This window comes from Opisthocomus hoazin, chromosome 7 (assembly GCF_030867145.1).
Source record: "Opisthocomus hoazin isolate bOpiHoa1 chromosome 7, bOpiHoa1.hap1, whole genome shotgun sequence".
In the NCBI taxonomy this organism is placed as follows: Eukaryota; Metazoa; Chordata; class Aves; order Opisthocomiformes; family Opisthocomidae; genus Opisthocomus; species Opisthocomus hoazin.
In genome coordinates this window covers 45,330,970-45,357,481 of record NC_134420.1, presented here as the reverse complement: position 1 = coordinate 45,357,481, position 26,512 = coordinate 45,330,970, and the positions used below count along the sequence as shown (strand labels likewise).

The window sequence follows — 26,512 nt, the reverse complement described above, 5'->3', positions numbered from 1 at the left end:
TTTGATCCTTTCCTGGTGATTATTTTTTGTATTGCAAAGATGTCTCCTTAAATCAGACCTACAATGTCACAGAAGTGCTGATCATGATTAGAAACAGCCCATTTTCTGAGGACCTTCTTACGACACAATGACAGAAGCCTGGTAGGAGGGGAAGCACAGAGTGATGGAGGTTAGTAGCAGAATCAGGCCAAGGCTGCAAGGCTTGGGATTAGTGCCCGAAATCTGCGTGCGATGTGTGTACAGCGCTGCTTTGCACTTGTCCAGCCGCAGGAAAACAAGGATTCCTTGTCCCACCAGGAACCCTGGCTGTCTCAGGGGGGCAATTTTGCGGGGCTCCTCTATAAAGAAGAGCGTAACAAAGCTGCATCATCACACTCCTTATGTGCCAGCCGGCCCCAACATCCTGAAGGCCTGCATGCCCCTATCCAGAAGGGAAAGAGCTTTCTGAAATCATGGCCACCTTTTCCTGGAGGTGCACCAGCTGAAATCGTGTCATCTGCCGAGATGTCTGACCGCATCCTTGCTTTCGGCAGTCGTCCTGCTGCAAACCAGGCTGAAGCCGTTGGTGAAATTACCCCTTCCAGCTGTCCTGCCCCTCTGCGGAGAGGAGGTGCTGCTCTGTGGCTAAGCAAATTTTCAGAAACTGAAACAAGATGAAACCACTCTTAGGAAAGTTGCAGACGTGGACTTTATTTTGGTGACACTACTGTTGTCCTTACTCCTTCTTTGTGTAAGTTTTATTACACTTAGGTACTAAATTTTGCATGCTGCGAGCAAGCAAAGAACCAACTGTCGAGCCACATCACCGAGAATAAGAAAGCAGACCACATTTTTATCTCAAATATGATTTTAAAAATAAATAATTCTGCTTCTGTGCTGTGCCAAGGCTGTTGGAATCCTGATGTAGGAGAATTTGACTTCCTAAACTTGGAGAGAGAAACAGTGCTGGGAGACGTCCAGTGTCAGGGCTGGCACGGAGTTTGTAAGGCACGGGAGAAAGCGCCAAAGTTGCTGAACGCTGCTGAGGCATGTGCGCAGCGAAAAGGACATTGCGGCAGTAAGAGACACATGGCTCGAGCCAGGCCTACGAGAGTGCTGAACAGCCATGGTAATCACAGACAACTTTCTTCTGGTGGCAAAGGCAGGGAATTTTTGCCATAAAGTTGAATAATCATAGAATCATTTAGGCTGGAAAAGACCTTTAAGATCATCAGGTCCAACCATAAACCTAACACTGCCAAGACCATCACTAAACCACATCTCCACATCTTTTAAATACCTCCAGGGATGGTGACTCATCCACTTCCCTGGGCAGCCTGTGCCAATGCCTGACAATCCTTTTGGTGAAGAAATTTTTCCTAATATCTAATCTAAACCTCCCCTGACAGAACTTGAGGCCATTCCTCTCATCTTATCACTAGTTACTTGGGAAAAGAGACCAACACCTGCCTCACTACAACCTCCTTTCAGGTAGCTGTAGAGAGCAATAAGGTCTCCTCTCAGCCTCCTCTTCTCCAGACTAAACAACCCCAGCTCCCTCAGCAGACTTGTTCTCCAGACCCTTCACCAGCCTTGTTGCCCTTCTCTGGACACGCTCCAGCACCTCAATGTCCTTCTTGTAGTGAGGGGCCCAAAACTAACACGGTACTCAAGGTGCGGCCTCACCAGGGCCGAGTACAGGGGCAGGATCACCTCCCTGCTCCTGCTGGCCACACTATTCCTGACACAAGCCGGGATGCCGTTGGCCTTCTTGGCCACCTGGGCACACTGCTGGCTCATGTTTAGCCGGCTGTTGACCACCACCCCCAGGTCCTTTTCCTCCATGCAGCTCTCCAGCCACTCTTCCCCAAGCCTGTAGGGTTGCATGGGGTTGTTGTGACCCAAATGCAGGACCCGGCATCTGACCTTGTTGAACCTCTTACAGCTGGCCTCAGCCCATCGATCCAGCCTGTCCAGATCCCTCTGCAGAGCCTTCCTACCCTCAAGCAGATCGTCACTCCTGCCCAGCTTGGTGTCATCTGCAAACTTACTGAGGGTAAGTGCACTCGATCTCCTTATCCAGATCATTGGTAAAGATATTAAACGGACCTGGCCCAAATACTGAGCCCTGGGGAACACCACTTGAGGCCAGCTGACAACCGGGTTTAACTCTGTTCACCACAACTCTTCAGGCCCAGCCATCCATCTGGTTTTGTACCCAGTGAAGCGTATACCAGTCCAAGCCATGAGCAGCCAGTTTCTCCAGGAGAATGCTGTGCGAAATGGTGTCAAAGGCTTTACTAAAGTCCAGGCAGACAACATCCACAGCCTTTCCCTCATCCACTAAGCGGGTCACCTTGTCATAGAAAGAGACCAGGTTAGCCAGGCAGCACCTGCCATTCATAAACTCCTGCTGACCTGGCCTGATCCCCTAGTTGTCCTGTGTGTGCCGCACGATGGCACTCGACATGATCGGCTTCGTAACCTTCCCCGGCACCGAGGTCAGGCTGACAGGCCTGTAGTTCCCAGGGTCCTCCTTCTGGCCCTGCTTGTAGATGGGCATCACACTTGCTAACCTCCAGTGAAGTGGGACCTCCCTGCTTAGCCAGGACTGCTGATACACGATGGAAAGTGGCTTGGTGAGCACTCCCGCCAGCTCCCGCAGCACCTTGGGTTTCTCCTCCTACCAGTCTCACAGCTGGCATGCTTTTAGGGCGAGCGATTTACTCTTTCTAGGTGACTGTGCCATTAGCTCTTCATACGAGAAAAAGTTACGTACACGAAACAAAAGTAGAAAGGGAAGGGAAGGTTTTTCCAGCGCACCAATAGATACATCTAACAAATTACGCCACTGCCTTTTGGCTGCTTGAAGAACATTTCTGGTCTCTTATTTTACTAGAATAATTAAATAATAAAATCTGCACTTTGCTTAGTGTCACAGCCTGCTCTTCCACAGCGCTCTGGCAGCTTTCCCCCGACCCGCTGACCCGGCGTGTGGGGCAGCTATACACGCCTGGTTTCCTAGAGGTGGCGTGGGCTCCCTGCTTGCCATCTCGCTGCAACAAGCGCTGCCCCGTGATGCACAGCGACTACCGCACCTCCCAGAAAGCGATGCTGCTTTTTACATCTTCTCTCTTTGGACAGGATTTAGTACATTGCATCCCCTGCGCAGCCTGCGTAGGGCTCTGCCTCACAGCGTGTGCAGATGCGGGTGCCCCTCCGACGCGCGGGGAGCTGGGGGTAGCCGCTGACGCCAAGCTCCTCGGACCTCGTGCTGTCAGAGGACGCACGCTGACGAGGAAAGTCTGACTTTGCTGTTTGCTTGGAACAGAGGTTTCAAGAACAGAACTGTGCTGCCTGACCTGTGTTTCCTTCCCGAGGAGCAGCGATGGTCCAGGCGTTACAGCAGGGACGGGGATCCAAGCCTCCCAGCCCTGCACCAGGGCTCACCACAGACTTCTTGGGTGACCCCGGGGCAACCCACCCGACAGGATAAATAAGACTCATTGTGCAGGGATACTTCATTAATAATTTTAATAAAGAGCTTTGAGACATCGGAGTAAAAATGCTGCAAGTGGAAAAAAAAAAAAGAAAACCCACAAACAACTGTCCTTACCATGGAAGTGAGAGCTGTCTGGGAAAAAAAAAGTTAATGAATTGAATAATTGAGATAGAGCGGCTGACGGTACAGATCCTTCCTGGCCTGAGGTCCTCCTGGGACGTGACCTCAGCCGTGAGCGGGAGGCAGGCGGAGAGTGGCCTGGGGAGCAGCTGCCCCCGGGAGCCGGCGCGGTGCGGGGCACGCAGCAGGCTGCGGGACTGGCCTGTTTCTGGCCCTAAAGGTGTGCCAGCCTTTGTGCACGGCGAAGACGCGCTGGCTGCTGGAAGGCAGCTTTCATCTCCGTTTTCACTACCGAGGCTGAGCAGCTTCCCTGTGCCTCAGACTCCAGGGGGCTGTTCGGTTCCGCTCAGCCCCTTCCTGCCGGGAGCCCCCACCTCGCTCCCGCAGGAGGAATCCTCGCTCCCCTTTCCCGACGCTTCGCCACCGCCCCTGCGGCGGCGTCACGACGAGTCGCGACATCCCCACCGCCTCCCCTCTCACCGCCCCCCCCCCATGCGCGGCCCCCCGCCGGCGGGAAGGCGGCCGGGAGGGGCGGTGGGTGCGGGCAGCGCGGCGAGGTGAGGCCTGGCCTGCGGCAGCCCGGCGCGGCGGCGGGGCGGGCCGGGCTGGGCCGGGGGCGGCCGGACCGGCGCCGTGTGGGGTGACGCGGCGGGTCCGGCCGGCTGCTGTGGGCGCGGGGCACAGCCCGGCCGGGCTCCGCGCAGCTCCCGCGGGGCCGCGCTCCCTCCGCCGAGCGGTTTGTGCCGCTGCGGGGCGCCGGGACATCCCCCCGCTCTCGGGGGGACCCCGCGCCAGCCCCGGGCCGCCCTGCGTGGCAGCCCCCATGGCGAAGCTGAGCTCTGCCCGCGGAGCCCGCGCCTTCCCGAGGCGAACCGGCAGGCGCGCAGCCCCGCGTTCTCCTGTCTCGAGTTATTTTATGAAACTTAATTAAAGAATCTTAATTACTTTTGTGACCTCTATCCCTCTGCCAGACTTAACTCCAGCCAGCCCAACCCGTTACGAAGTCCCCGGGACGGGCACCGGCCCGAGCGGGAGCGCGGGTGCCCGAGGCGGCCGAGCAGAGGCCTGGCCCCCGCGGTCAGCGCCGAGCTTAGCGGCGGCGACGCGAAGAGGATGCCCAGGACACAGAAAGAGAGGGCAGTGATTCCAGGGAGCCACAACGCGTAAGGTAACGCCGTCCGTTGCAGCTGCTCCGCGCTGATGAGCATCCAGGGGTTGGATCCCAGCGATCGGTGCCTCATGCCCGACGGTGAGTCACTCCTTCCGTGGCCGGAGGCGTGGAGGGCCTCCTCGGGGGGCATGCGCCCCGCACAGCGTGTCGTTCACAAGGCTGCTCGCGCTGCTGCTGCTGCTGCTGCTGCTGCTGCTGCTGCTGCTGCTGCTGCTGCTGCTGCTGCTGGGCTCTCTGAATCACGGGGCTATTTCGGTGGCGCCTGGTGGGACGCAGGTCCTGTGGCACGAGGGCGGTGAAGCGCAGCGCTTCCTGAGTGCAGTGAGATGCCGAGGTGGGGAACCAGCCTGCTCTGAGTGGGCTCCAGCAACAAGGTTTGCTTGGTCGGTATTGCCCGTGGCTGGATACTGGCCATTTCTGTGGCCTCCAGGGTCACCACTGGGCTCTGTCACCGAGTTCCTTCTCCATGGCTGCAGTCGCCAGGAGGCCATTGCTGATTTCCTTGAACATGAGAAGCCCCTTTCTGTCTACCTGTGACCCGCTTTTCACCCCTGAGAAACGCTCTCCGATCCTGGCGAACTCGTTCTTTCTCAGAGACTTCCACAAAGTCGTAAAACACTTCTCCTGCAGCCCTTGCTGCTTCTGTGCTCAGACCACTGCCAGGTACCAGCTGGTGATGCGCAGCAGCAGCAGCAGCAGCAGCAGCAGCGCTGGGTGCCTCAGGTGCGCACCTAGCCAGGCGAAGAGACCAACAGGCACTGCTGAGTCACCGTTCAGTTTCCACGGCAGTGGGGACGGAGGGTGAGTCAGCACCCACCCGGCCACGCAGCTCTGGAGGTGGTAACTTCTCCTCCACCTTCCACTTTACGAGGCTGGGGCGCGTGGTGCAGAGGCCCTGCGTGGGCGGCTGCGGCTGGCTGCAGGGGCACGAGGTTAGGGCACGTGCACGCAGCAGTTTCACGGCGTCGAACAAGCGTTGGGCATGGCCCGCTGAGCCCATGGACGGCAGTGACCGCGGTCACTGTCACCAGGGGGTGAGCTGCACGCGTGCACGGCCGCTGCTCACAGAGGCGAAGGAGTCCCCAAGCCGCTCTTTGCTGCGGTGGCCTCCCCGCGTTGTGTGCGGCTGCAAGGACGCAGACCGCAGTTTGGGACGCTGAGAGGGGCACGTGTCGTGAAGGCTGTTTTGGAAGACATTAAACCATCCTGATGAGGAGGATTTGAAACCGCTCAAGTCCACCCCAGCCCGTGAAGCTGTGCCGGAGCAGCAGATGCCCAGAAACGGGCCTGTCAAGACATTCCCATGGACTTACACTGGTTCAAACCAAGCATAAAACTGTGTGTGGAGAGTTGTCTGATTTATGATTTGTGCTGTCAGTTTATCAAAACAAATTTTCACCTACTTGTTTGCTCAAAAAGCAGCAAGTATCATATTTGAAAACTGAACTGGGTGATGACTGACTCTTTCAATGCACGTACGTGGTGAAGGAATGACGCTGCGCCTTCCCGGGTCCTGCATTCCCGGCACGGAACGGGCAGTACGAGTGAGCTGGTGGCCGTCAGCTGGGAGGACAGCCCAGGCTGGTAGGTGTGCTGTTTCCAGCCGAGCGGCGGTGAGGATTCCTGAGCGCGTGGGTGTGAGGAGCTGGATGCGTAACATGGCCCCAGGTTACCGATTTCAAGGCTGACGGGCCAAATCTTGAATCTTCACGAATGCAAATCAGTCTTGAATTCTGCGCGCGGAGAGGGCGCGGTGTAACTCAGAAGGGAGACCTGGGAACACGGCGGCTCATCTGGTCAACACGGTGGCGTGCAGTAACGGAGACAGGGGAGCGCACCCCGCATCCCTTATACTGTGCGGTACGGAGGTGTGTGTGCAGGTGTACGTACGCACACACATGCATGCTGAGAAACACCAGGTTGCTGGTTTCCACCCAGGTACTACCAGCAGCTGGGGTGTTTGGGGGGCAGACGGCTGCCGGCCACAGCGCAGGCTGGGTGCTCACACGCACTCTTGGCTGGGATCCGGCTTGGCCAGGAGCTCCTGGCTTTCAGGGAGCGCAGTGCCGCGCCGCACGGACAGCCCTCCGGTCCGCTGCGACGGGTCAGAGTCGGGACGCTCCACGTCTGGAGTGCTGTGCCCGAACCCCCGCCCCGCTCACGGCTCACGGCCCACAGCCACCACGAAGCGAACCCGGCGGGCAGACAGACAGACGGACAGACAGCGGCTGGCCACCAGGCCTGCACCGGGGCCCGACGCCGGGGCCGTGACCTGGGAGCGGCAGCACGTCCCTCGGCCAGGGGAGAAGCCGCGCTGCGGGCGGTCGGCGCTGGCTCCCGGGGCCGCCCGTGCTCCAGGCCAGGCCGAGGGGCCGCATCGCCTCCTCTCCCCAGCAGCCGGCGACCCGCCCGGGCAGGCCTGGGGCCGGCCGCGGGGCCACGCTGGAGGCTGCGAGGCCGGGGCGCCGCCGCCGCCCAGCCCGGCCCGGCCCGGCCCTGCCCCGCGGGGGGCGGGCGGCCCGGCGCGGCGCGGCGCGGCCCGGCGGCACGTGGTGGCGGCGCGGCCCATGTGACCGGCCCTCCCCGGCCGCCGCGGCTCATCCCCGCCCGGCCGAGTCCCCGCCCGCGCCGCCCCCAGCGCAGCGCAGCGCAGCGCTCTCCTGCCCGCAGCAGCCCCGCACCGCAGGCAGCCGTCGCCGCCCCGGGACACGGCGCCATGGTGAGCGCGGCGCGGCCGGGCGGGGAGGGCGGCGGGGAGGGGGACCCGCGGCGGCAGGGGCAGCGCGGCCCCGGAGGGGGGGGGGGGGGGCGCGGGGCTGAGCTGAGCAGGCCCGCCGCAGCCCGGCCGCCATTTTAGTCTAATTTTAGCCGGGTGCGGGGGGAAGGGGCGGTGGGAGCGGCCGCGGGGCAGGAGCGGGCGGCGGGGCGGGCCGCGGCGGGGCCGGCGGTCGGGGCCGGGCGGGCGGCGCAGCGCTCCCTGCGGCATCGCCCGGGCCTGCGAGTGGCCGCCGGTGCGTGTGAGGGGCGGCGGGGGGGCGGCCTTCCGCCGGCGGCGAGCGCCGTCCCCGCGAACAAAGCCGAGCTCCTCGGCCGGGGACAAAGGCGGCGGGTCCGGGCGGGCCGCGCCCCCGCCGCCCCGCATAGCCCGCCCGGGCGGGAGCCGCGGCCGCGGGGCCGGGTCGAGGTCGGTGGCGGCGCGTCCCGCCGGCCACGGGCCTGTTTGTTTGGCCGCGGGCTTCGCGTTGGCCCTGCCGGCGCTCCGTTCCCTCGCCGGGGGTTGGGGCGGGTTGCGGTGAGGCGCGGTCGGCGCCGCGGGCGTGCGGGTGCGGAGGGGGAGCGGGCGGGGCAGGGCCGTGCCGCGGCGCGGGGTCGGGTCCGGGGGTGCTGAAGCGCGGGGCTGAAGCTGACACAATGCGGGAAGCATCTGCGCTGCTCGCAGAGCCTGGCATCACCCGGCGGGATGGGAGTCCTGACAGCGCGGGTTGCCAGCTGCTGCCGCTGCCGCGTTTTGTTCTGCTAAGAAAAAAAAAGGAAAAAAATAAAAGAGAGACTCCCCCCCCACGTATTCACCAATTCCCCCCCCGCCATCCCACCCCAAAACTTCAAACTCCGATGCCCGGTTCCCCCCACCCTGCTCCCTGCTCTCCATCTCCCCCCCCAATAAGCAGGGTAAGGTAGTGGAAAACTGCTTGGGTAGGATGGTCGTGTGCCCGGTTGTACGAAGCCGCTGTCCGGAATCACAGCTGACGATGCTGAACTGCAGTGAGATAGTGCAGAATTTACACCCCCTTTACATCTTCTGCTCCTGTCCTGCCAAGATTACTAAATTCGTAGTGTGTTCAGGTTGAGCATAGTATTTTGATTCTTACGGGGGAAGGCAGACTTCTTTATCTAGCACTGTGGGCTGTCCTCTTTTATAGTGAGTGTTAATTTTTGCTGTTTTAAGTTATTGCTCTGATCTCATTTTACAGGCTTCTGGAGTAACAGTGAACGATGAAGTCATAAAGGTTTTTAATGACATGAAAGTAAGGAAATCTTCAACCCCAGAAGAGATTAAAAAAAGAAAGAAAGCCGTTCTCTTCTGCCTAAGTGATGACAAAAAACAAATAATTGTAGAGGAGTCAAAGCAGATATTGGTTGGTGACATTGGAGATACGGTGGAGGATCCCTATACAGCTTTTGTGAAGTTGCTCCCTTTGAATGATTGCCGGTACGCTTTGTATGATGCCACGTATGAGACAAAGGAATCTAAGAAAGAAGACCTGGTGTTTATATTCTGGTGTGTAAAAGCAAAGCTTGCCATTATAAAGTTGAATATTCTGGCTTTAAGACTGGACGACCGAATAACTGTTTTGCTGTGGTTTTCTTCTCTCCTTTAAAGGGCTCCTGAAAGTGCACCTTTAAAAAGCAAGATGATCTACGCAAGCTCTAAAGATGCCATTAAAAAGAAATTTACAGGTACAGACCTAAAAAATTAGGCTCGTTAATTACAATGCCATTTAGGTGTTGAGGTTCTCACAAGTACATTGTTGTCCGTCTGTCTTTCAGGTATTAAACATGAGTGGCAAGTAAATGGTTTGGATGATATTAAGGACCGTTCAACACTTGGAGAGAAATTGGGAGGCAACGTGGTAGTTTCACTTGAAGGAAAACCCTTATAAAAAGACAGACAAGTGCCATCTGGATCTAAGGAGCTTCCATTTCTGCAGCTCGTTCAATTGGAATAGTATTAGTCTCCCCGTCCCCTTCCCTCCTCAGAAAATAAGTCCCCTCCCCGACGCCCCTGAAGGAGATGTCATTGTTAAGCAGTCTACCAGCGATTCCCATTAGACTGTTTAATCCTGGTAGTTTTATGTAGGATCCAAGGAATGCTTTCACGTCATACTCTTAGCCAAAACTGACGTGGTGGGCATTCCTTGCACCATGTACAATGAATGTGATAGTTAATGTGAATAGCCTAGCAGACAGCAAAGGGTAAGCTAATCGAATGCCTTGAAAGTATTGTCCACTGGTCGGGTGGTAGACTCTATACAGTATTACTTACAGTTGCACTTGATTGCAGTTCCATGAGGCTCTTGTGCATTCATACACCTCACCTGCCTTGACAAGCCTATTTTTGTGACATGGCAGCACACAACACTATGCATTTAAAGCACTTTTTTGTAATATGTTTGACCTGCCCCCCCCCCCAAAGGAATGCCAATTAAGTTGCTGTAACTGTGTCATCAAATTATTGTAGTACCTCAGTTTCATTCCTGTTACATGCATATCTTTATAAATGAAGTAGCTGTTACGATGCCTTTTGTTTTCCATTGAATGTACACTACTGAACAGGAGTAGAAGTTATCTGTTTACTATGTGAGTCTTGAAACACTAAAGTTTTGTAAACATCAGTCGTGGTGGCAATTTCTGTATTAAAAAGAGCCTTAAATGGAACATTGTTTTTTTTTGAGATCAAAAACTGGCCACGTTGCAATAAAACTTGTGGCTTATTACAGAATGTTGCCTTGTTTTCATTGGAAAATGCAATTTTTAAGTACGTTTAATTTAAGCATATTTCAAATAACTTCTGTGGACAGAGTTGGAAAGATAATCATTAGTCTCAAATAATGCAAGTTGTTCATTCCTCCTGGCACTGCTTTACAATACTTTGTGGCTCTGTTCTGATCACTCGATAAAGGACCTGATCCTAGTTTACTGTTAACGTAAAGAAGCTACCACTACTAGAGACCATTAGTTCCATGAAACACTTGTGTCAGAAACGTAAAACTACAAAGTGATTAACCACGCAGCGTGTTTCGTACCTGAGTGTTCTTAAAGTTCTACATGTCAGAGTAAAACCTTGCACAGAATCTCGCAGCTCACCATCTTTCTTTCGGTAAGGTGATGTGTAACGACAGTTATATGATATGCAAACATGAATCTGGTAAATAATTTTTGTTTCTTGAGTGTTCAGACTTAGACGGACTTGGTACGAGAAACAGCCTAAATGAACTGTTCTCCTTGTTAGCTTCTATGTAAATAGAACTGGAACGTGTTTGCCACTACCGAGGCTTGCATCGGGGACATGTTTGGGTGGGAGCCAAGCAATGCTCTCCTTATAGAGAATTTGATCTGCTCTGTGTGAGCAATCCTCCGTTAGCCAGAGCTATTTATGGCAAACACATGCTTTTGTATCTTGTCATCGTTATCCACAAATGGCAAAACTGGACATGATTCTGCTGGTATGCGTAAAGGAGCGCCGTTAGGCAGCCACTCGCAGCTGAACTGTGCATGCTGCCAGAAGGAATGCTCTTTGTCATTACCTTGTTTTAAAAAGTTGGTAGAGTGGAACTGTGGAGCTTTTAAATACAGGCCCTTTATGTTCAGTCCATAGCCCTTTTTCCATAAGCAAGTGGATAATGGTCAAACTCTTTTTATTTTATTTTTGATTAAATATTTAAAATAACGACCTAGTGGTACTGTGTTTAGGCTCTCTTGTCCTGTAGAACTTTAAGACTTTCGTTTCAGGCTTCTGGCTATCCCTATGACTTGCACACCTCATTGTGTTAGCTATTCTATGTAGACTGAACTTTATTAGAATTTAACTAAAAAGGCATGATAACCACTGACTTACTAAGTGTATTAATGAGTCTTGGTTTTGTTCTACAAAACTTTCCTTTCAGGTACCTTTTAAGGTTGAGATTTAACTGATGGTATGCATGTTGTTTAGATAAAAAAAAATACTTTTATTCTGCAGAATAGTCTCTTTATTTCTGATTATTCACGTTGTGTGCAAAGCCCAGTTTAATGTAAAGATCTACTTTGTGCTTTATGTTTGACTTGAGTTCAGTACAGTATGATGAAACGATCTTTTAACTGATTTTCACAAGGTATAAATGGTTTCTTTAGAAAAAGCCAAAACTGAAAATGTTAAATTTTAATAAACCATTTGAATTTTCATTTTAGACAGTAAACTTTTTTAAGCAGTACTGTGTTTAAATTTATTGTTTGTCTCTGCTGCAAACAGTCTGGAAAGATGTCTGTGGCTTCTAAGTTGAATATTAAAGGTTACTTTTTTTTTTTTTTTTAAACTAGCTTAGGTGTGTATTCACTCAGTCCAAGTAGATGTGAGATTGAAGCACAAACTGTATTTATGTAAGATTCCTACCAAAACAAGTTTTGGATCCAAAAGGATCAGCCTGCCTTCAGTTTGTTCTTGAAATGACGGACTGATGCGAGGTCCAATTCAGATGGCTTGCTTTTAAGAAAAAACAAAGAAAGAAAGAAAAAAAACCAAACCACAACCTGATAAAGTGCTACAGAACTGTTACTGTTTGAATGCTAAAACAAATGAGAGACAGCTGGCATCTGTTCCAGAATGGTTTGTCAGCTGTTGTTTTCTGTCATTATGCAAAATGGTGAGGGCCTCATTGTGATCGAGAAGTGGAGGAAAATCCTCTCAAGTTGAATATCTGCTGTGTATCTCCATGTAGATGTGACTTTTGGGTTGTTTTATTGATAAAGAAATGTTAAGTACAATTTTCATGAGAGTAGCTCGTGCAGAAATGGCTTTTTTCTTCTAAAAAAAGACTTCAAGACCAGCCATTGTTCAGTTTGATTTGGTAAATCCTGGAAGAGGTATAGACATACGGGCTTGATTTCTCAAATCAAAAAGGGAAATCGGCCCAAGACTAATGTGAGTAGGTGAGGTTTATGCTTGTGGCGATTTTAGAAACGCAAAGCTAAATTTATAAGGACTCGAGTGTAAGAATCACTCCTAGTCAGAGCATGAAATGGATTTCGAGTACGTTCAGTTAAAACCCAATGTGTTTCTCTAGGTGGAAGGGTCTGTTTCTGTTGTACCCTTCCCTTGGAACAGGCGATGGAATACAGCAATTGCCACAATTTGATAATAAGCTTTACTTTCTTATGCCAATTCCAGTATAAACCAAATTTTCATCTCTGCCTATTTTTTATAAACTTCTGTAAGTTCCCCTTAGTTTGTGGTGGCGAGTTAATGATTGTAGAGTGAAAACACGGCACTAATGGCGGATGAAGGATCATCAATGTAGCACCTGTCTATAAGTACTGAATTTCTTTGAAATATTTCTGATTTTGAAAACCTGGTATAAATAAAATTAATTTAAATGTCTTCAGATGTTTGAGTATGTTTTTGTGCTGGGCAGTACCTACGCTAATCACTTTGCTGTTGTCTTTGGAGTGGGAGCAGCACAGACACTGTGAAAGGAGAGATTGTGGAGTAAATGCGTGGAATGTGCGCATTTTTGTAGTGGGTTTCACCTACAGCCCTTCGGTTGGATACCCAGCTGTAGCAACAGCCAGATCGCTGGCTCTGGAGATAGGTATATAGAAGTTTTCAGTGGGTTGGTGCTGGATAACCTTTTTCTTGTGTTGGTTCCCAGCTCATATATTCAGAAAATGAGATTTTTTTTTTTAAAGGGTAGTAAAAAGTATGTTTACATACACGCAGAAGAAAGTGAGCTGATGCAGTGTGAAAAAGGTGACTCCATGACGAATAATCAAAAGATTATCCTTTTTGTATCAGTGGTATCCCTCCTGTTAATGTAAAATTTCTTGAATCTAGCAATAGCTTAACTGGAAGAGAGTTAATTTTGTAAACAAAGCTGTCAAGAAACGGCTTCACTGGATTCTCTGGAGAAGACAGGCTTTTACACCGGAGATTAACAATCTTTTTAGTGTTTACATAGGCTTTCTATGAGGCTGTAGGGGACATATATGAGAATATGCATTAAAAATGCGTAAACAAATAGTCTCTCTGAAATTAAGTATTTTTATACAAATTACTGCTTAGTTGAAAAATGTTCTGTTCTTACTATATTCATATCTAGTGCTTGATACCCCACTGGATTTGGGCATTTCCCTGCCTCACCCCCCATGCTGTTAAATCTACGATAACCCCCACCCACCTTAACTATTCCTTGCATTGCTTATCTCTGCCATCTATTAATAATATCTGAAAAAATACAAAAGTGAAAAAGTAAAGCTTGTCATAGGAAATTCAAACAGGTAATAATTCGTGTTGTTTACTTGATATGATGGAATTTTCTTTTTATGTTGTAAGGCTTACAGCAAAAATACGTGCTACTTGGAGGCACTGAAAGTAATTTTGATGTTCTTTTTAATACTGTAGGTTAATGTTTCTGTTGTCAGCTTTATTTGGTTGTTACTTAGAAAAGTAATGACTGGAAAAGAAACTTGAAGGTGCTGCTGATTATTTTAAAAGGTTTCTAGATGTCAATTTGGATGATAAAAAAAAATACACCAGCTTCAATTTCCTGCTGTTAATTTTTGTTCTTGTGTGAACTGGCTTAGGAATGTGTGTGTGTGTAGCTGTAGCCATGCCTTCTCCTCTTCCACCTCTTTATTTTTAAAAACAGCTGTGTCACTGCAAATCCCCACCATCTGCCCACCATCTTCCGTAAAGCTTTACGGACAATCTCCACTTGTACCTTCTAGTAACTGTTTTTCCCCTCTCTTGTTTGTGATTGTAGGGATTTGATTTAGAAAAACGAAATGCTGTAATACTACGCTCCTCAAAAGCTTTTCTATGATGCAGAAAGCTAAAAGCATCAGTTACTCTCTGGTGAGAACAGCTGCAGGGTATACACTGGCTTGAAAAAAAGAGATGCGATGTTGAGAACGGTTTCGAGAGCCTTATTTGTGTCTGCTTCCTCTTCGTGGCAGCACTGCTTTCATCTGTGACCTGCTCTTAAGGCTAATGTGGGAGCTAAGCTTTTCTTCCATTTTAGCTGTTTCAACAGAAAAGTGAACATGCACGTGGCAAACAAGGTGCAGAGAAGCAGCGGAAGGTTTAGAAGCAGCAGTTTTTCAGAGACCTGCCTGTACGTCTGAGGGAGGCAAAGAAGGGTTGCAGCACAGCATTGGTTTCCTTTTAATTTCAGCATGAGCTTGCAACTGTAAAGACTGAGCTTGTGTTGTCTTTTGCTCTGCCTGAACATGCTGATTCCACAGTCTCAGCTGTCTCGATGCTTTTAAGTGATGAAATGTGAACGTACAGCTCTGTATAGGTGAAATTTGTTGTACTTCTATAAATACGCAGCCATGCTATAATGAGGCTTTTGGCTAGTGCTATCATATAGGTGGTGCGCCTAAGCTGCATTTGAACAACCCTTTCAAAACATGTATTTTTTGCTTATAGCAAATACAGTAATTAAGCTATTACATGGGGATCGAGTATGATCTGCTGTAGTTCTTAATTAGGTGACTTGCAAGTGACAAATATAATTTATGGTCATATTTTGGAGTCTTAGCCCTGTTATTTAAGAGTGACTTAGAGATGAAACACTTCCCGGTCCACAGAATACATTGCCTGCATAAATTCTTTTAAGAAGCAGTAGCATAATTTTAGCTCTTCGTTGACAATGCTGATGCAGAATCCGTCACCTGAAGATTTTTATTCTTCTGCCTTGGTGAATTCCCTTTGTAGCGCTGCATTATTTCTCTGCATCCACGCTTCAAAATCAGTTCCCAGAACTCTCCTTCCAAGTAACCAGAATCCTAAACAATATTTATTCTGCGTGACTAAAGTAGAAAGGCATCTTGTAGAATGCCCATAGGAAACAAATGCATGGCATTAGTCTGTGTGGCCGCTGAACATGTTTGGCCCTGCATGCCATCTCAGGCTGTTGGGTTATTCTGATGAGGATGTCAGCCTGTTTAGGTTTGTGTGCAACAGCACAACCCAGAAAATTTGTGGAAACAGAAAAGAATCTCTTCATTTTTCTCAGATAATGACTGTACAAGCTGGCTGAATGCCTTGTTGGCTGGTAAGGCTGAGTGAAACAGCTGTCAGGGTCACAGTGATAACCATTTCTTATAATATTTTTTTTACCTGTTCTGAGAAAACCACCTGGCTTTGATTCTAGCCAATTTTATAGATTTACTTCAACAGGTGCAATGGTTGGAAGTATCTCCAGGACAAGCTATATTTAGATAAATAACCTTTCGATAATTCTGGTAGTTGCTTTGGTCTCATTATTATGTTAATTCGGTTAAGTCTGACTCCGTTACAATTTTAACTGCCTGGAGTTCAGCATTGCCAATATAGTGCTCACAACACAGCATAAACAACATTTAAAAGCCATCATCGTTAAAATTAGTAATAATTTAGATCAATTTTATTTCCATAGCCTAGTCTCAGTTTTGCGTGGAAGATGACAACTCTGTTAAAAGTCAAGTGGTCTTCCAGCGAGCTCCGGACTGAGGACCTGCCGTAGATCTTCATGACAGGGTTGAAGAAGTGTTGGAACATTCACACAGAGCAGTGTGCTTTGCTTTCGTGCATAGCTGGATAAATTTCCTGTCTTGGGACATGTTGAGGTTACTGTGGCATCAATGTCTAAAGCATTTCACCTCCTTTTTCATTCTGAATGGAATGGACAGACTGCAGTTACAGCTTTTTCTTATGGTAATACAGTTAACCATCTCAGCTATGAGTTTTATTTTTTCCCCGAGTACCAGAAGGGAGAAAAGAACGCTTCTCGTAGCACTGTGCAGCATAAAGCCGAAATACAACACCGGAATTGTGTGCAGGCATTGTAATTGTTTTCAGCTCTTGTGGCTGTTGTAGCAGGTACAAAGCGTGATCTTGTCAAGCTTGAGGTGCGCACGTGCCTTGGTCGACTCCAGGAAAGAGCTGCGGTGAGAGTCTGAGTAGCTGGCACTCTAGCTCTGTCCCTGCATCATCTCTCTTAACACCACGAGGCTACGCCTACTCTAGAATTTCTGTTTCAGGAGTCGTACATTTCCGCGCTCCCCTACTTCAGAAGTCAGTGACTGATGGCTCAGGACGTCTTCGGGAACACCAGGACTGCTGTTGCTTTAATACTGAAATACAAAGTCGAGATATTTCCAGTAATAGCTTTGTACACACCAGATTCAAGAAGCACATGGCTCGGTGTTTATCTGCAGTTATCCTGTGCACAGCATAATAATGATACATAAAAATGTATTTAACACTGATAGTAATTCAGAATCTTACTTTAACAGCTGCTTTCTCTGGAAAATAGTGAGTGTGACATTTTTCCAAAGATTTACTAATTATTATCCAGGAAATGGAATAACATGTTTTCATGTCTGTGCTTTTAATATTATTTGTTTAGATATTTAAGGAACCTGGAATTTCCTGCTTTTACCTCTTCCTTTTTTTTTTGGTTTTTTTTAGAAATGGTGTTAATAACCATCTTTCTGCTGCAATAGCAAACTGTGGGAAGATGAGAAGAGTTATTTTGCTTTGCATCAGCATCTTACGTTGTATGCAAATACAGATCCTCTCAGTTTCTTCTTGAAACAGTGTTTGGATCACATTCAGTGGTTAACGGACAAGAACATAGGATTTTTGTAAGTCACATTTTACAGTATTAGTATGAACATGCATATGTTTTTGAGCTATGAGATTAAAACATTAAATTACCAAAGGGCATATTTAGGGGGGGAGAAAATAGTAACTTCTTACAGCTTATATTTTTCTCTGCTAACAAGTTTTTATGTTGTAAGTTGCCCATGAAGTTCGGTTCTTTCTGTTCTGTTAGTTACTTGGCTTTGGTGTTCTCACTGTCCCCACACTGCATTCTATTTCAGTCTAATATGGCCTGGATTAAATTGTTATCAAAGCAAGGAGGTATTATGTATATAAAATATACAGTTACTCTAGGAACAAATAAACCGTTTGCTTGACCCAGTTTTATGGAGCTATTTCTTTCTACAGGGGTAGGATCGTAGTTAAGGAAAAGGGACAAATGGGTTTGCTGAGAGTATTTAGGAGCACTCAGTGGGAAGGAGATTATTATTGTAGTGCTTAATCCTGAAATAATCATAGACCATCTCATCAACCTTGCACCAGCATTTGAAAGAGATGAATATTCTAGCTACTTTATGATATTAGTCTGAGATAATTTTCCATTGTTATAAACTTTGGGCTCTCCAGATAAATACAGATATTTATACCTGTGATGAATGTTTCGATGTTTTCACATGTTATATTTTAAAAAAGATGATTCATAGCTAGTGGAAATGTAGTTCTTTAACATCTTTTACAGGGCTGAAAAATAAAGTGAAGGTTATGGAAGCAACCAGTTCACTTTATCTGTTTTTGGGAATTGCTGTAATGTTATTGGGCTTGCTTTTCCATCTGTTGGGCACAGAGTGAGAGGGTGCGTGGAAAGGGTGTTGTGGTGCCGTAGTATCTGTTATCACTGACATTAAATGCATTTAACGGTGGTGAAGTTACAAGTCATGCTGTATGCAAAAGGAACAAAAAATATTCTCAGATCAGAATTTGTCATTTTCATAGACAGTAACATTTTGTTCCCTTTGAACAGGTACAAGTGTCCTGCTATGTCTTTTTTTCCTTAAAGAGGAAAATGACAAAACTGAGCCTTTCCCCTCCCTTTGGCTTGCTTTCTGTGTCCCTTCTCCTCCAAAGCATCTCCCTCCCTCCAGCCTACACGTGCATCCTCCACCCCTCCTATCTCAGTTACCTCAGTGTCACCTCCTCTCATCACCATGCTTTCTGCTCCCTGCTAGCTCCGATTCTCCTCTGGTCCTGTTCCCTCATATTAGCAGTGTGCTTTAGTCTTTCTCATAAACATAGAGCAAACAAGAAAAAAAAAATCACTTTTGATCCACTCACTGCTTTCTCTTGTTGAAAAGACATAGCCTTATGCTTATGAAGAAATTGTTCAAAGAGTAAACTTGGCTACAGTTTACCAAAGTGGCAAAGACTTTGAATTAATCTCTCGAGATGTTTGAACAGTTCCACTCTGCTGGTGGAGCTTTACTCTGAAATCCAGACTCCACCGTTTAGATGGGGACTTGCCGCATTGGGTTATTTTATGCTTTCCTCCATGCCAGAAGCCTAAACTGTCCCTTTTTGCAATCATTAAAGCATCTAGTTTCAGTTGTTAACTTCCACAAAAATGGTAAGTACTTAGTGTGGGGAGATGTTAAGGATGCATGGATTTATGGTGTATGGAAAACTGAAGCTGTAGAAGTAGTGTGAAATAAACTGTGTCTCAACATAGAAACTGGAAAGTTAATTGCATGGCTTATTGGTTAAGACTTTGTAGTCAAATCAAGAAAATCTCTGTCTTATAAAATGTATAGAAAACTGCCCCAAGGATTATAGGCCATATTACCAACTTTGCATATTCAGAAAAGTTTTAATCTGTTTCCTTTTCTGAAACCTTGTGTTATGCTTAATTCATCTCCTCAAGCTTTCTCTGCAGTCTCGAGCACTAGAAACTGGCAGCATTGCAGCGAGCATTTGTTTCTTTTTCCTGATCTTAGAAAGAAAAGGAAAGAAGTCTGTGGTGCAGAGCTATGTGCAGTAGGGCCGTCTGAGGGTGCTGTTCGACAAGGCAGTGAAGGCAATCCAGTGAGCAGTGCGGGATGGCGGGGGGGTCCTGCAGAAGCTGGGCTGAATGCTCCCCCTCTTCTCCACTGGTGCTCATACCTGCCTCACCGCAGCGAATCTAGGAATCTATGCTTCTCACTCGTTTTGGAAAGGTTCTTTTTTCTTGCTTGTTTAGGAAGGCATGATGCCTGAAATGTTTCAGACGTTTCTGAGAATTGCCTCAGTCTTGGTAGCTCAGCGGAAGGGTACGCAGGGTGTCTGTGGAGGAGCTGAACTGACTTTGTGTCCACGGCAGCCACTGTGCTCCTGCGCGTTGCTCTGCGTGTTTCCAGGTGCCGCCAGGCTGCTGTATGACACACGTCCTGCACAGTAAGTCCAGCTCTTCCGGAAAGAATTGGACTTTCTCTGTCCGCGTGTTGCACAGCAGGTACGGACGTTCACAGTGCTTTCAGTGTAGATCAGCAGCGTCAGATGTTTGGCTCGGTGGCAGGTTGGGAATGATTCTGACGTAGTCATACATGTCTCGGCTGGCAAATCTCAGGCAAAAATGTGGAAATCCCAGTGATTGCTTGCATCTCAGCTTCTTGTCACGTACATACGTTAAACTGTGTATTCTTCAGTACTCTGACTCCTATACATATATACAGCAGTGGTGGAATTCAGTCCATCAGACCTCAGCTGCTGGTAACACTGCACAAGACACGTAAATGCATTTTAATGTTTAACTTAAGGTGAAACTCGGAGTTGCACTGCATCAGACGTGCATGCCTGACTCCAGCTCTTGCTTCCTCTCTTCACTCCTTTCAGCAGTATTTTGGCCGCCCTTCCCCCATGAAGACCAGTGATATGAATTAACTAAATTCCTCAGATTCTGAAGCGCTGACTACAAGCTTTTCAGAGACTGGGAGTCCTGCCATGCCATAGTGTTCCTGAGGGTGTAGGCAAGCGTGCTCCATGTGCAGCACACCACAGAGCTTTGAATGTCCAAGGGCCAGCACTTCTAGAGACTGGGTTTTGCCTTGTTCATTTAGTTCCTAGTGAGACAAACTTTGCTTCTTCTGCTTCAGCTGGTAGCATTCCGGGTGCATTGTATCTAGTGGTGTTTTGAGTGGAGAAGTAAATGATGAGTTTACTACAGACTAGTTAGAAAACAAGATTAATAGGCGAAATAGCTCACCTGATACATATCTGGAATTCAACCAGTGCACACATGTGCTAAGTATATATGAAGTTGGGTCTTTTTGTCAGGATTGATGTAATCCAGGCACAATCAGGCGTAGCTCCATTAAAACCAGTGGAAGTTAGAAATGCTTATTACAAGTTCATTTGTGTCTGGAATCATTAGAATAGTACGGAGTGATGTAATGGCAGCAGGGAAATGCTCTGGGTGTATAGTAGATGAAGACTAATAATTTACCAGCATCATATGTATTTCAGAGCATGCATCACAGATTTGTAGCTTTGGACAACAAAGATAATAGTCCAGACTGAAATGTGATGGGTCTCAACACATAGAAGAAATGCAACCATCATTCTTTTAATCAAAAGATTTTTTTAAATACGGATTATTAATTTAATCTAATAGTGCTCACTTTTAAAATGCAATTGTACATGCTGTTCATTTATCACATAACCATTTATATATACTGTGACCTTTTTGGATCAGCATCCATGTACTATTAGTGTTCTCTACGTGCACAAAGGCCCACTCCATTTTTGTGAATTTAAGTTCAGAAAACCACACTGACATCAAGGCCCATGTGTGAGGCAGAAGCTGGGCTCTCCTGCCTGAGCCTCCCTGGTGGCCTGCTGCAGTCAGGGTATTACACGTCTGGCAGCACTGACAGCGCTGGGTTCAGCACTAACGTTGCACAGCCCAGTTTTGTTGCCATATTAATTAGAAAATGGGTGAGTCCCCTCGGTTTTTTACAGAAAAACGTTAGAAAATCCACCCGTTCTGGAAGAGGCCTGAATTCACCTCTCTCTTGACTAGATGTGGTTCCAACTCGCGTGTTAGTGCCCTAAGGAGGTCTGTGGGCTCCAGGCTCAGTCTGGACTGCAGGTTAGGGGTTCTGCTGGTGTTCCTGTGTGTCAGCCTGGCCTGATGGCCGAGACTCATCCTTTGACACTGCTGAGGTACAAACATCACCCTTGCAAGTGCTGTAACACACGGTCACTCTCACAGTGAATGCAGCAGCACTTTACGTCTTGAAGGACGCTGGTTACTGCTCAGGGTCTCGTTTGGCTGGTTTCTGCCTCCAGATCCGTACGAATGTTTTGGATGAAGAAGTCACTAGTTAGTGATTAGGGAGCAGCCACCTAGAAATCAGACATGGTGATGTCTGTATCATCGTGGTGATGGTGTGTCATCACACCCAGCTCACTTTGCACTTCACAGATTCAGCTCTTGGAGATTATAACATGAACATCTCCACATCTAACACATGCCCTACTCATGTTATTTGTCTGTTTAGTACTTCTTCTTAATAAGCCTGGTGGGTTTTTTTGAGGAATCAGATTCAGTTGTCAGAAGAATTCTTTATTTATTTTTATGGCTAACATCACTGTGTGTTTAATTTACTTCCTCCAGAAATCGTATCTCAGATCAGAGTATCTTTGATCAGAGTTGAATGTGTTTTGCTCAGCCTAAGGGCCAATGATGAGATGCCAAGAAATAAAAAACCACACTTGCATTCTGGGAAGTGAGAAAGGTGCCCCTGTAAGCTACTTCTATAGAAATAAATTCCTGCTGCAAATACAGCACTGCCCATGTTGTCAGGGCTCGCAGAGTGGACTCACTGAACAAGTCAAAGCTATTTTGTTCACTTCTTCCCATGCAGTAATTGATTGGTCTTGTGTAAGCACAGGGCTGCCACAGCCAAAGGAACACAGACTTCCCCTACCCATGTCCCAGCTGTATGACCTTTCACCTTTCACCTAAAATGTCTGCGAGTCTGACCACAGAGCTCCAAACCTGCAGATGTGGTGCAGGTCAGGACTCCATGCTGTGCATGTGAAAGTTTGCGTATCCTTTTTCTGTGCAAATCCACCTGACAGGGAATGAAGAACCTGGTGCCACCCAAGGGCGCTTTCATTCCAACTACTTGCTATTGCCAGCTATCAAGCCATTTAGCCCCTCCCCCCCCCCCCTTTTTTTTCCCCAAATTTAGCAAGTTCATCTTAAAATTAGTGAATTTTTTTCTTTCTACTACTACGGTGGAGAAGATGTTCCAGAATCCTGCTTTGATATTTTGAAGTCTTATTTTAATTCCAGCCTAAATATATTCTTGGGCATTTTATTTTGTGTCTGTATTGTTCTTTATTTGAATAGCCTTCCCTTTCCCTCTTTTTATCCCCTGATATTATATTCTCTTCTTTTACTTGTTCACACCAAGATATTTTCAGTAAGACAGCCTTCTTCATCCCCTTTATTGTCCTAGCTGCACCTCTTTGTACCTGGTCCCATTTGAATCTATTTTTCTTGAACATGTTCGACCAGGCCTTATCACTACATGTTATGAAGGCATTAATGCGTTGCTTTCTCTGCATTGCAGGATCCTATGCCTTCTTCCATTAAAGTCTGATATATATCAATCATATGACAGATACATCTGCTTCTTTTTCCTTCTTTGCATTTTCCTCATGCTTACAGGAATTTCTTTTGGTCCCTAAGATCATCGCTTTGCATTATTCACTAAGAAATTTCATCCTATTTCTGTTACTGCAGTCCTCGAGCTCATGAAGGTGTTCCTGCACGATACTCCAGTCCTATTCTGTATCAGTAGTACCTTCCAGTTTTGTGTTGTCAGCAGATTTCATTAGCTCATTTACTCCCTATTTTTTGTGCCAAGGTCATTAGTGAGAAGATTAAATAAGATTGTTCCCAGGGTGAATCTAGGAAACTCCATTAATAATTCCCCTTTCTCCTGACAGAAGACTTCACTTCAGTCAGTTTCTTATAAGCTTTACTGTTCATATATTAGTCTTGATTTTGATCTGAATTGATGTTATACAAAATACATTCTGGAGTCCAGCAAGATTAGGTCTAGTGTCTATTTCTATAAAGAACAGACAATCTTTTTAGCAAATAAATATATCAAACAAATCTAGAATAATTTATCAATGACAAGTGAGTATTTTTATCCCACTTCCATATCCCTTTTTATCTTTTATTATGTTTCCTTTACAAATGTGTCATAAAATCCTGATCATTATTCAGCTCAGACATACATGCTTTGGCAGCTGCCTAGTTCCCATATTCCCCTGCTTGAATGTATCTAAAAATTAATATTAAGAGATCGGTATCTCACTTCTATCCTTAATGAATTAACCCCCAAATATTTGGTACATCATTCAAAATAAAAATGCTAAGAATTAGAACAAATTAAGTGATTTTCTAAAATTCTATTAATATTTATAAAACAGTGTCTCAGAAATGTACAAAAGAGGTGAAATATGAAAACACTGGAACAGCTATAAATTTTATTGTGAGTGGCATTCACAAATTCTATAAGCATCATTTAGCCAACTTGCGACTATGAGGCATGCTGTTATCTTGCTGTAGAGGCCTACATGATAGCCTCGTTAGCCGATGTGAATCAATAGCTGGCAGCACTTCAGAGCAAGCTGTGACGTTGCACGTCCTTAAAATAAATTTCAGCATTGGTGTGTTTTAGATTCAGAACCAGATGTGAACTGCAGGTGACCCCAAGAGGAGGGGGTCAGAAGAATTGCTAGAATGCTAGGGGGGACCTTGAGCTGAAAATGTGTAGATTTGACAAAGAGTCTTATGGAACCTGATTGAACCTTACTTGCTCTTGTTATTTGCTTTAGCTCATCACAAAGATTATGCATGTCTCACACTATCACATCTCAAGCAGCCAAAACATTTTATGATTCACATGGAAGTCAGAGCGCCGTGTACCTTGGGGCATTGGTTCAGAATCGTTGCAGAGGGAAAAGCATCGCCTAATGAATCACCAGGATGACACTTTTTGCTGTCCTTTCCCATAAGCTTGTCCCACAGTTAGCGACTTGGTGTAACTCAATTCTGTTGTGCTTGCAGGATTTGATGATATAGTATTGTAGCACTACAGCACACTGGGGTGTTTTGTGGAGTACCTTCTCACACAAAGTACTCACGATTAAGCAACAGTCTTAGTTGTTGGTGGCTCAGAGCTGATTTTGTGACTGTATGACTGGGAGACAGGATTGCATGAAGTCCAGAGCTGACAGGCCAGCCGAGGCTGGAGGGGGAATCCATTGCCAGGATGTATCGCTGGAACTCCTCAGTCTTCAGTGCTATACCTGGGTGATTATACAGACATGTAAAATAAGAAAGACAGCAAATAACTCTTTTTCTATGAGATATGAAAGGCAAAATTTAATCTAAAGCTTTCATTTGGTGCATTTGCAATTGGGATTTACACTGGTGCCTACCTTTGTCCTGAAGCACTGATTCTCTGGGTGGGGAGATTTCAAAGTGCAAATTCCAAGAATAGCATTGCCTTAAATGGTGGAAAATGAGCTGCATTGCAGGCCTGGTAATTCTGAAGGTTTTGTTCAGCCACTTAGTCATAGCTGCTCCCTCAAGTGAGAAATAACAAAAGAAATTTTTTTGGGAAGGTGGAACTAGAGCAAAATATAATGGTCTGAAACTGTATGGGTCCTTTGTGTTTTATAAAAGAAACAGAGGTAAAAGATTTCCTGTTGTAGAGTGTTATCAAATGGCTGGAGCCAATAAATTGTACGTAATGATCCTGACTTCATGTAATCAGCAAAGCTCCATTGACTTTAATGGAAAAACATTGATTTGCACTAGCTGAAGAGCCGAGTGGAAGGAGGTACATTCCTGACCGTCTTACTCATATGGGTAATCTCCCTGAAATAATTCTCAAAAATAAAGATTATTAAGGGCCTGTGTTTCTTTTGTAGTTTCATTGTGCAGGTCCTTATACCTTCAATGCCGAAGCTGTTGTTAACAGCCCTAGTGCACAAAGTGCAAGGAGCCCACTCCAGAGGAGGGTCTGAATTAATTCCTTTTTTGACCTGGCGTGGATGAGGATGCCTCACCAGTCCCGATGCACAGCTGCCTGCTCAGCTCCTGGTGTGTATTTCTCTGTGAACTTGTACACTGTGTGCCACAGGGGCAGGGAGCTAACAGGGAGGCCTGGGAACTCAGCAACAGTGAACAGGACACTGGAGACCCTGCCTTTTGCATGGAGTCAAACACTGCCTTGACCAAAGAATTTTTGGGGCTGATGTTATTCCACGTATCAGCAGGATTTGGCCCTACATGTCACAGTTGCTGTGATCATTGTGGACAGATAGCCAATACCACAGCTGACCTTCCCAAACCCTAACTAATGTCCTGGATTTTTTTTTTGTACCTTGGGAATGAGAGAGCTTGATCCCAGTGGGAGGACTGGAAGCATTTTCTAGGCTGATTCCCATTGCTCAGTTCCCGCTTGCAGAGCCACCCATGTGGGCCCGCATTCCCTTTGGCCATGTGTAAAATTCTCAGTGAGGCCGGTTCACCTGTTCACCATCAGATCCACCCACACAGATGCAAAATCCGTAAGTCAAAAGGCATGGATGTGGAAAAAAAGAGAAAGACAAAGTCAAAGCACCAGGGTTTTCCTTTCGTCTGCCCACCATCTATTGACCAGCTGGGACAAAAAGCATCCATCACACTGCTCGGTCCTTCTCTGAGGACCTGATCCCATAACAGTGCTCAGGTCTTCTCTGACGAGCTGATCCTGGACCTGCTTATGAACATCACAGTAGATCTCTTTCTGACCGCACACAGTACAGGTCAGTGTCTCAAATAGCGAACGGTTCAGTTCCCCACATTGCAACACAAGGCTTGTTTGCTCTCATACAAAATTGCAATTCTAATTTCTGCCTACAAAGATGTAACGTCTCATAGTATCATATTATCTTTGCCTTGACCACTGGACTATTGCAACTCAGTAAAGTGCTAATGGAGATCCAAATGCTATTCCATTAGCCTTCATTCCAGATTATAGCCTGGCCTGGTCAACATCACAAAGTTGTGCTGATGGACAAGTGCTTTTGTTCTCTGTAGCTGCACACACTTTGCGCAGACCTCCATTGCGATGCAAGCTATCCCAGCTGAATTTGTGCTGAGACAGGCTCAGTGCGTTTGACCAATGGCATGTCCTGTCAATCAGCGAAATAAAACACCATAGCAGGAGCCACAGGAATTTTTCCTGGTGTGCCCACTGGGTTTTCACAGCAGGGTGCTTTATTGTAATGTACCTGTGGGCTCATCTTTGCTGAAATGCAGGTTCAAATAATCCATTAGTAACGCCACAAGAGG

The 26,512-nt window shown here is 47.1% G+C and overlaps 1 protein-coding gene across 2 annotated transcripts; it reads left to right on the top strand.

The window, feature by feature from the left end:
- The first annotated feature begins 7,360 nt into the window (after positions 1–7,360).
- On the top strand, positions 7,361–12,906 carry CFL2 (cofilin 2). 2 transcript variants are annotated; one of them, XM_075426430.1, is made up of 4 exons: positions 7,361–7,491; positions 8,744–9,051; positions 9,154–9,230; positions 9,321–12,906. In XM_075426430.1, the coding sequence occupies exons 1-4, from the start codon at positions 7,489–7,491 to the stop codon at positions 9,431–9,433; spliced, it is 501 nt and encodes a 166-aa protein (XP_075282545.1). In that variant the 5' UTR covers positions 7,361–7,488; the 3' UTR covers positions 9,434–12,906. The 2 variants fall into 2 exon arrangements, with proteins under 2 accessions (XP_075282545.1, XP_075282546.1); XM_075426431.1 differs by lacking the exon at positions 7,361–7,491 and adding an exon at positions 7,715–7,783.
- The last annotated feature ends 13,606 nt before the right edge of the window (positions 12,907–26,512 follow it).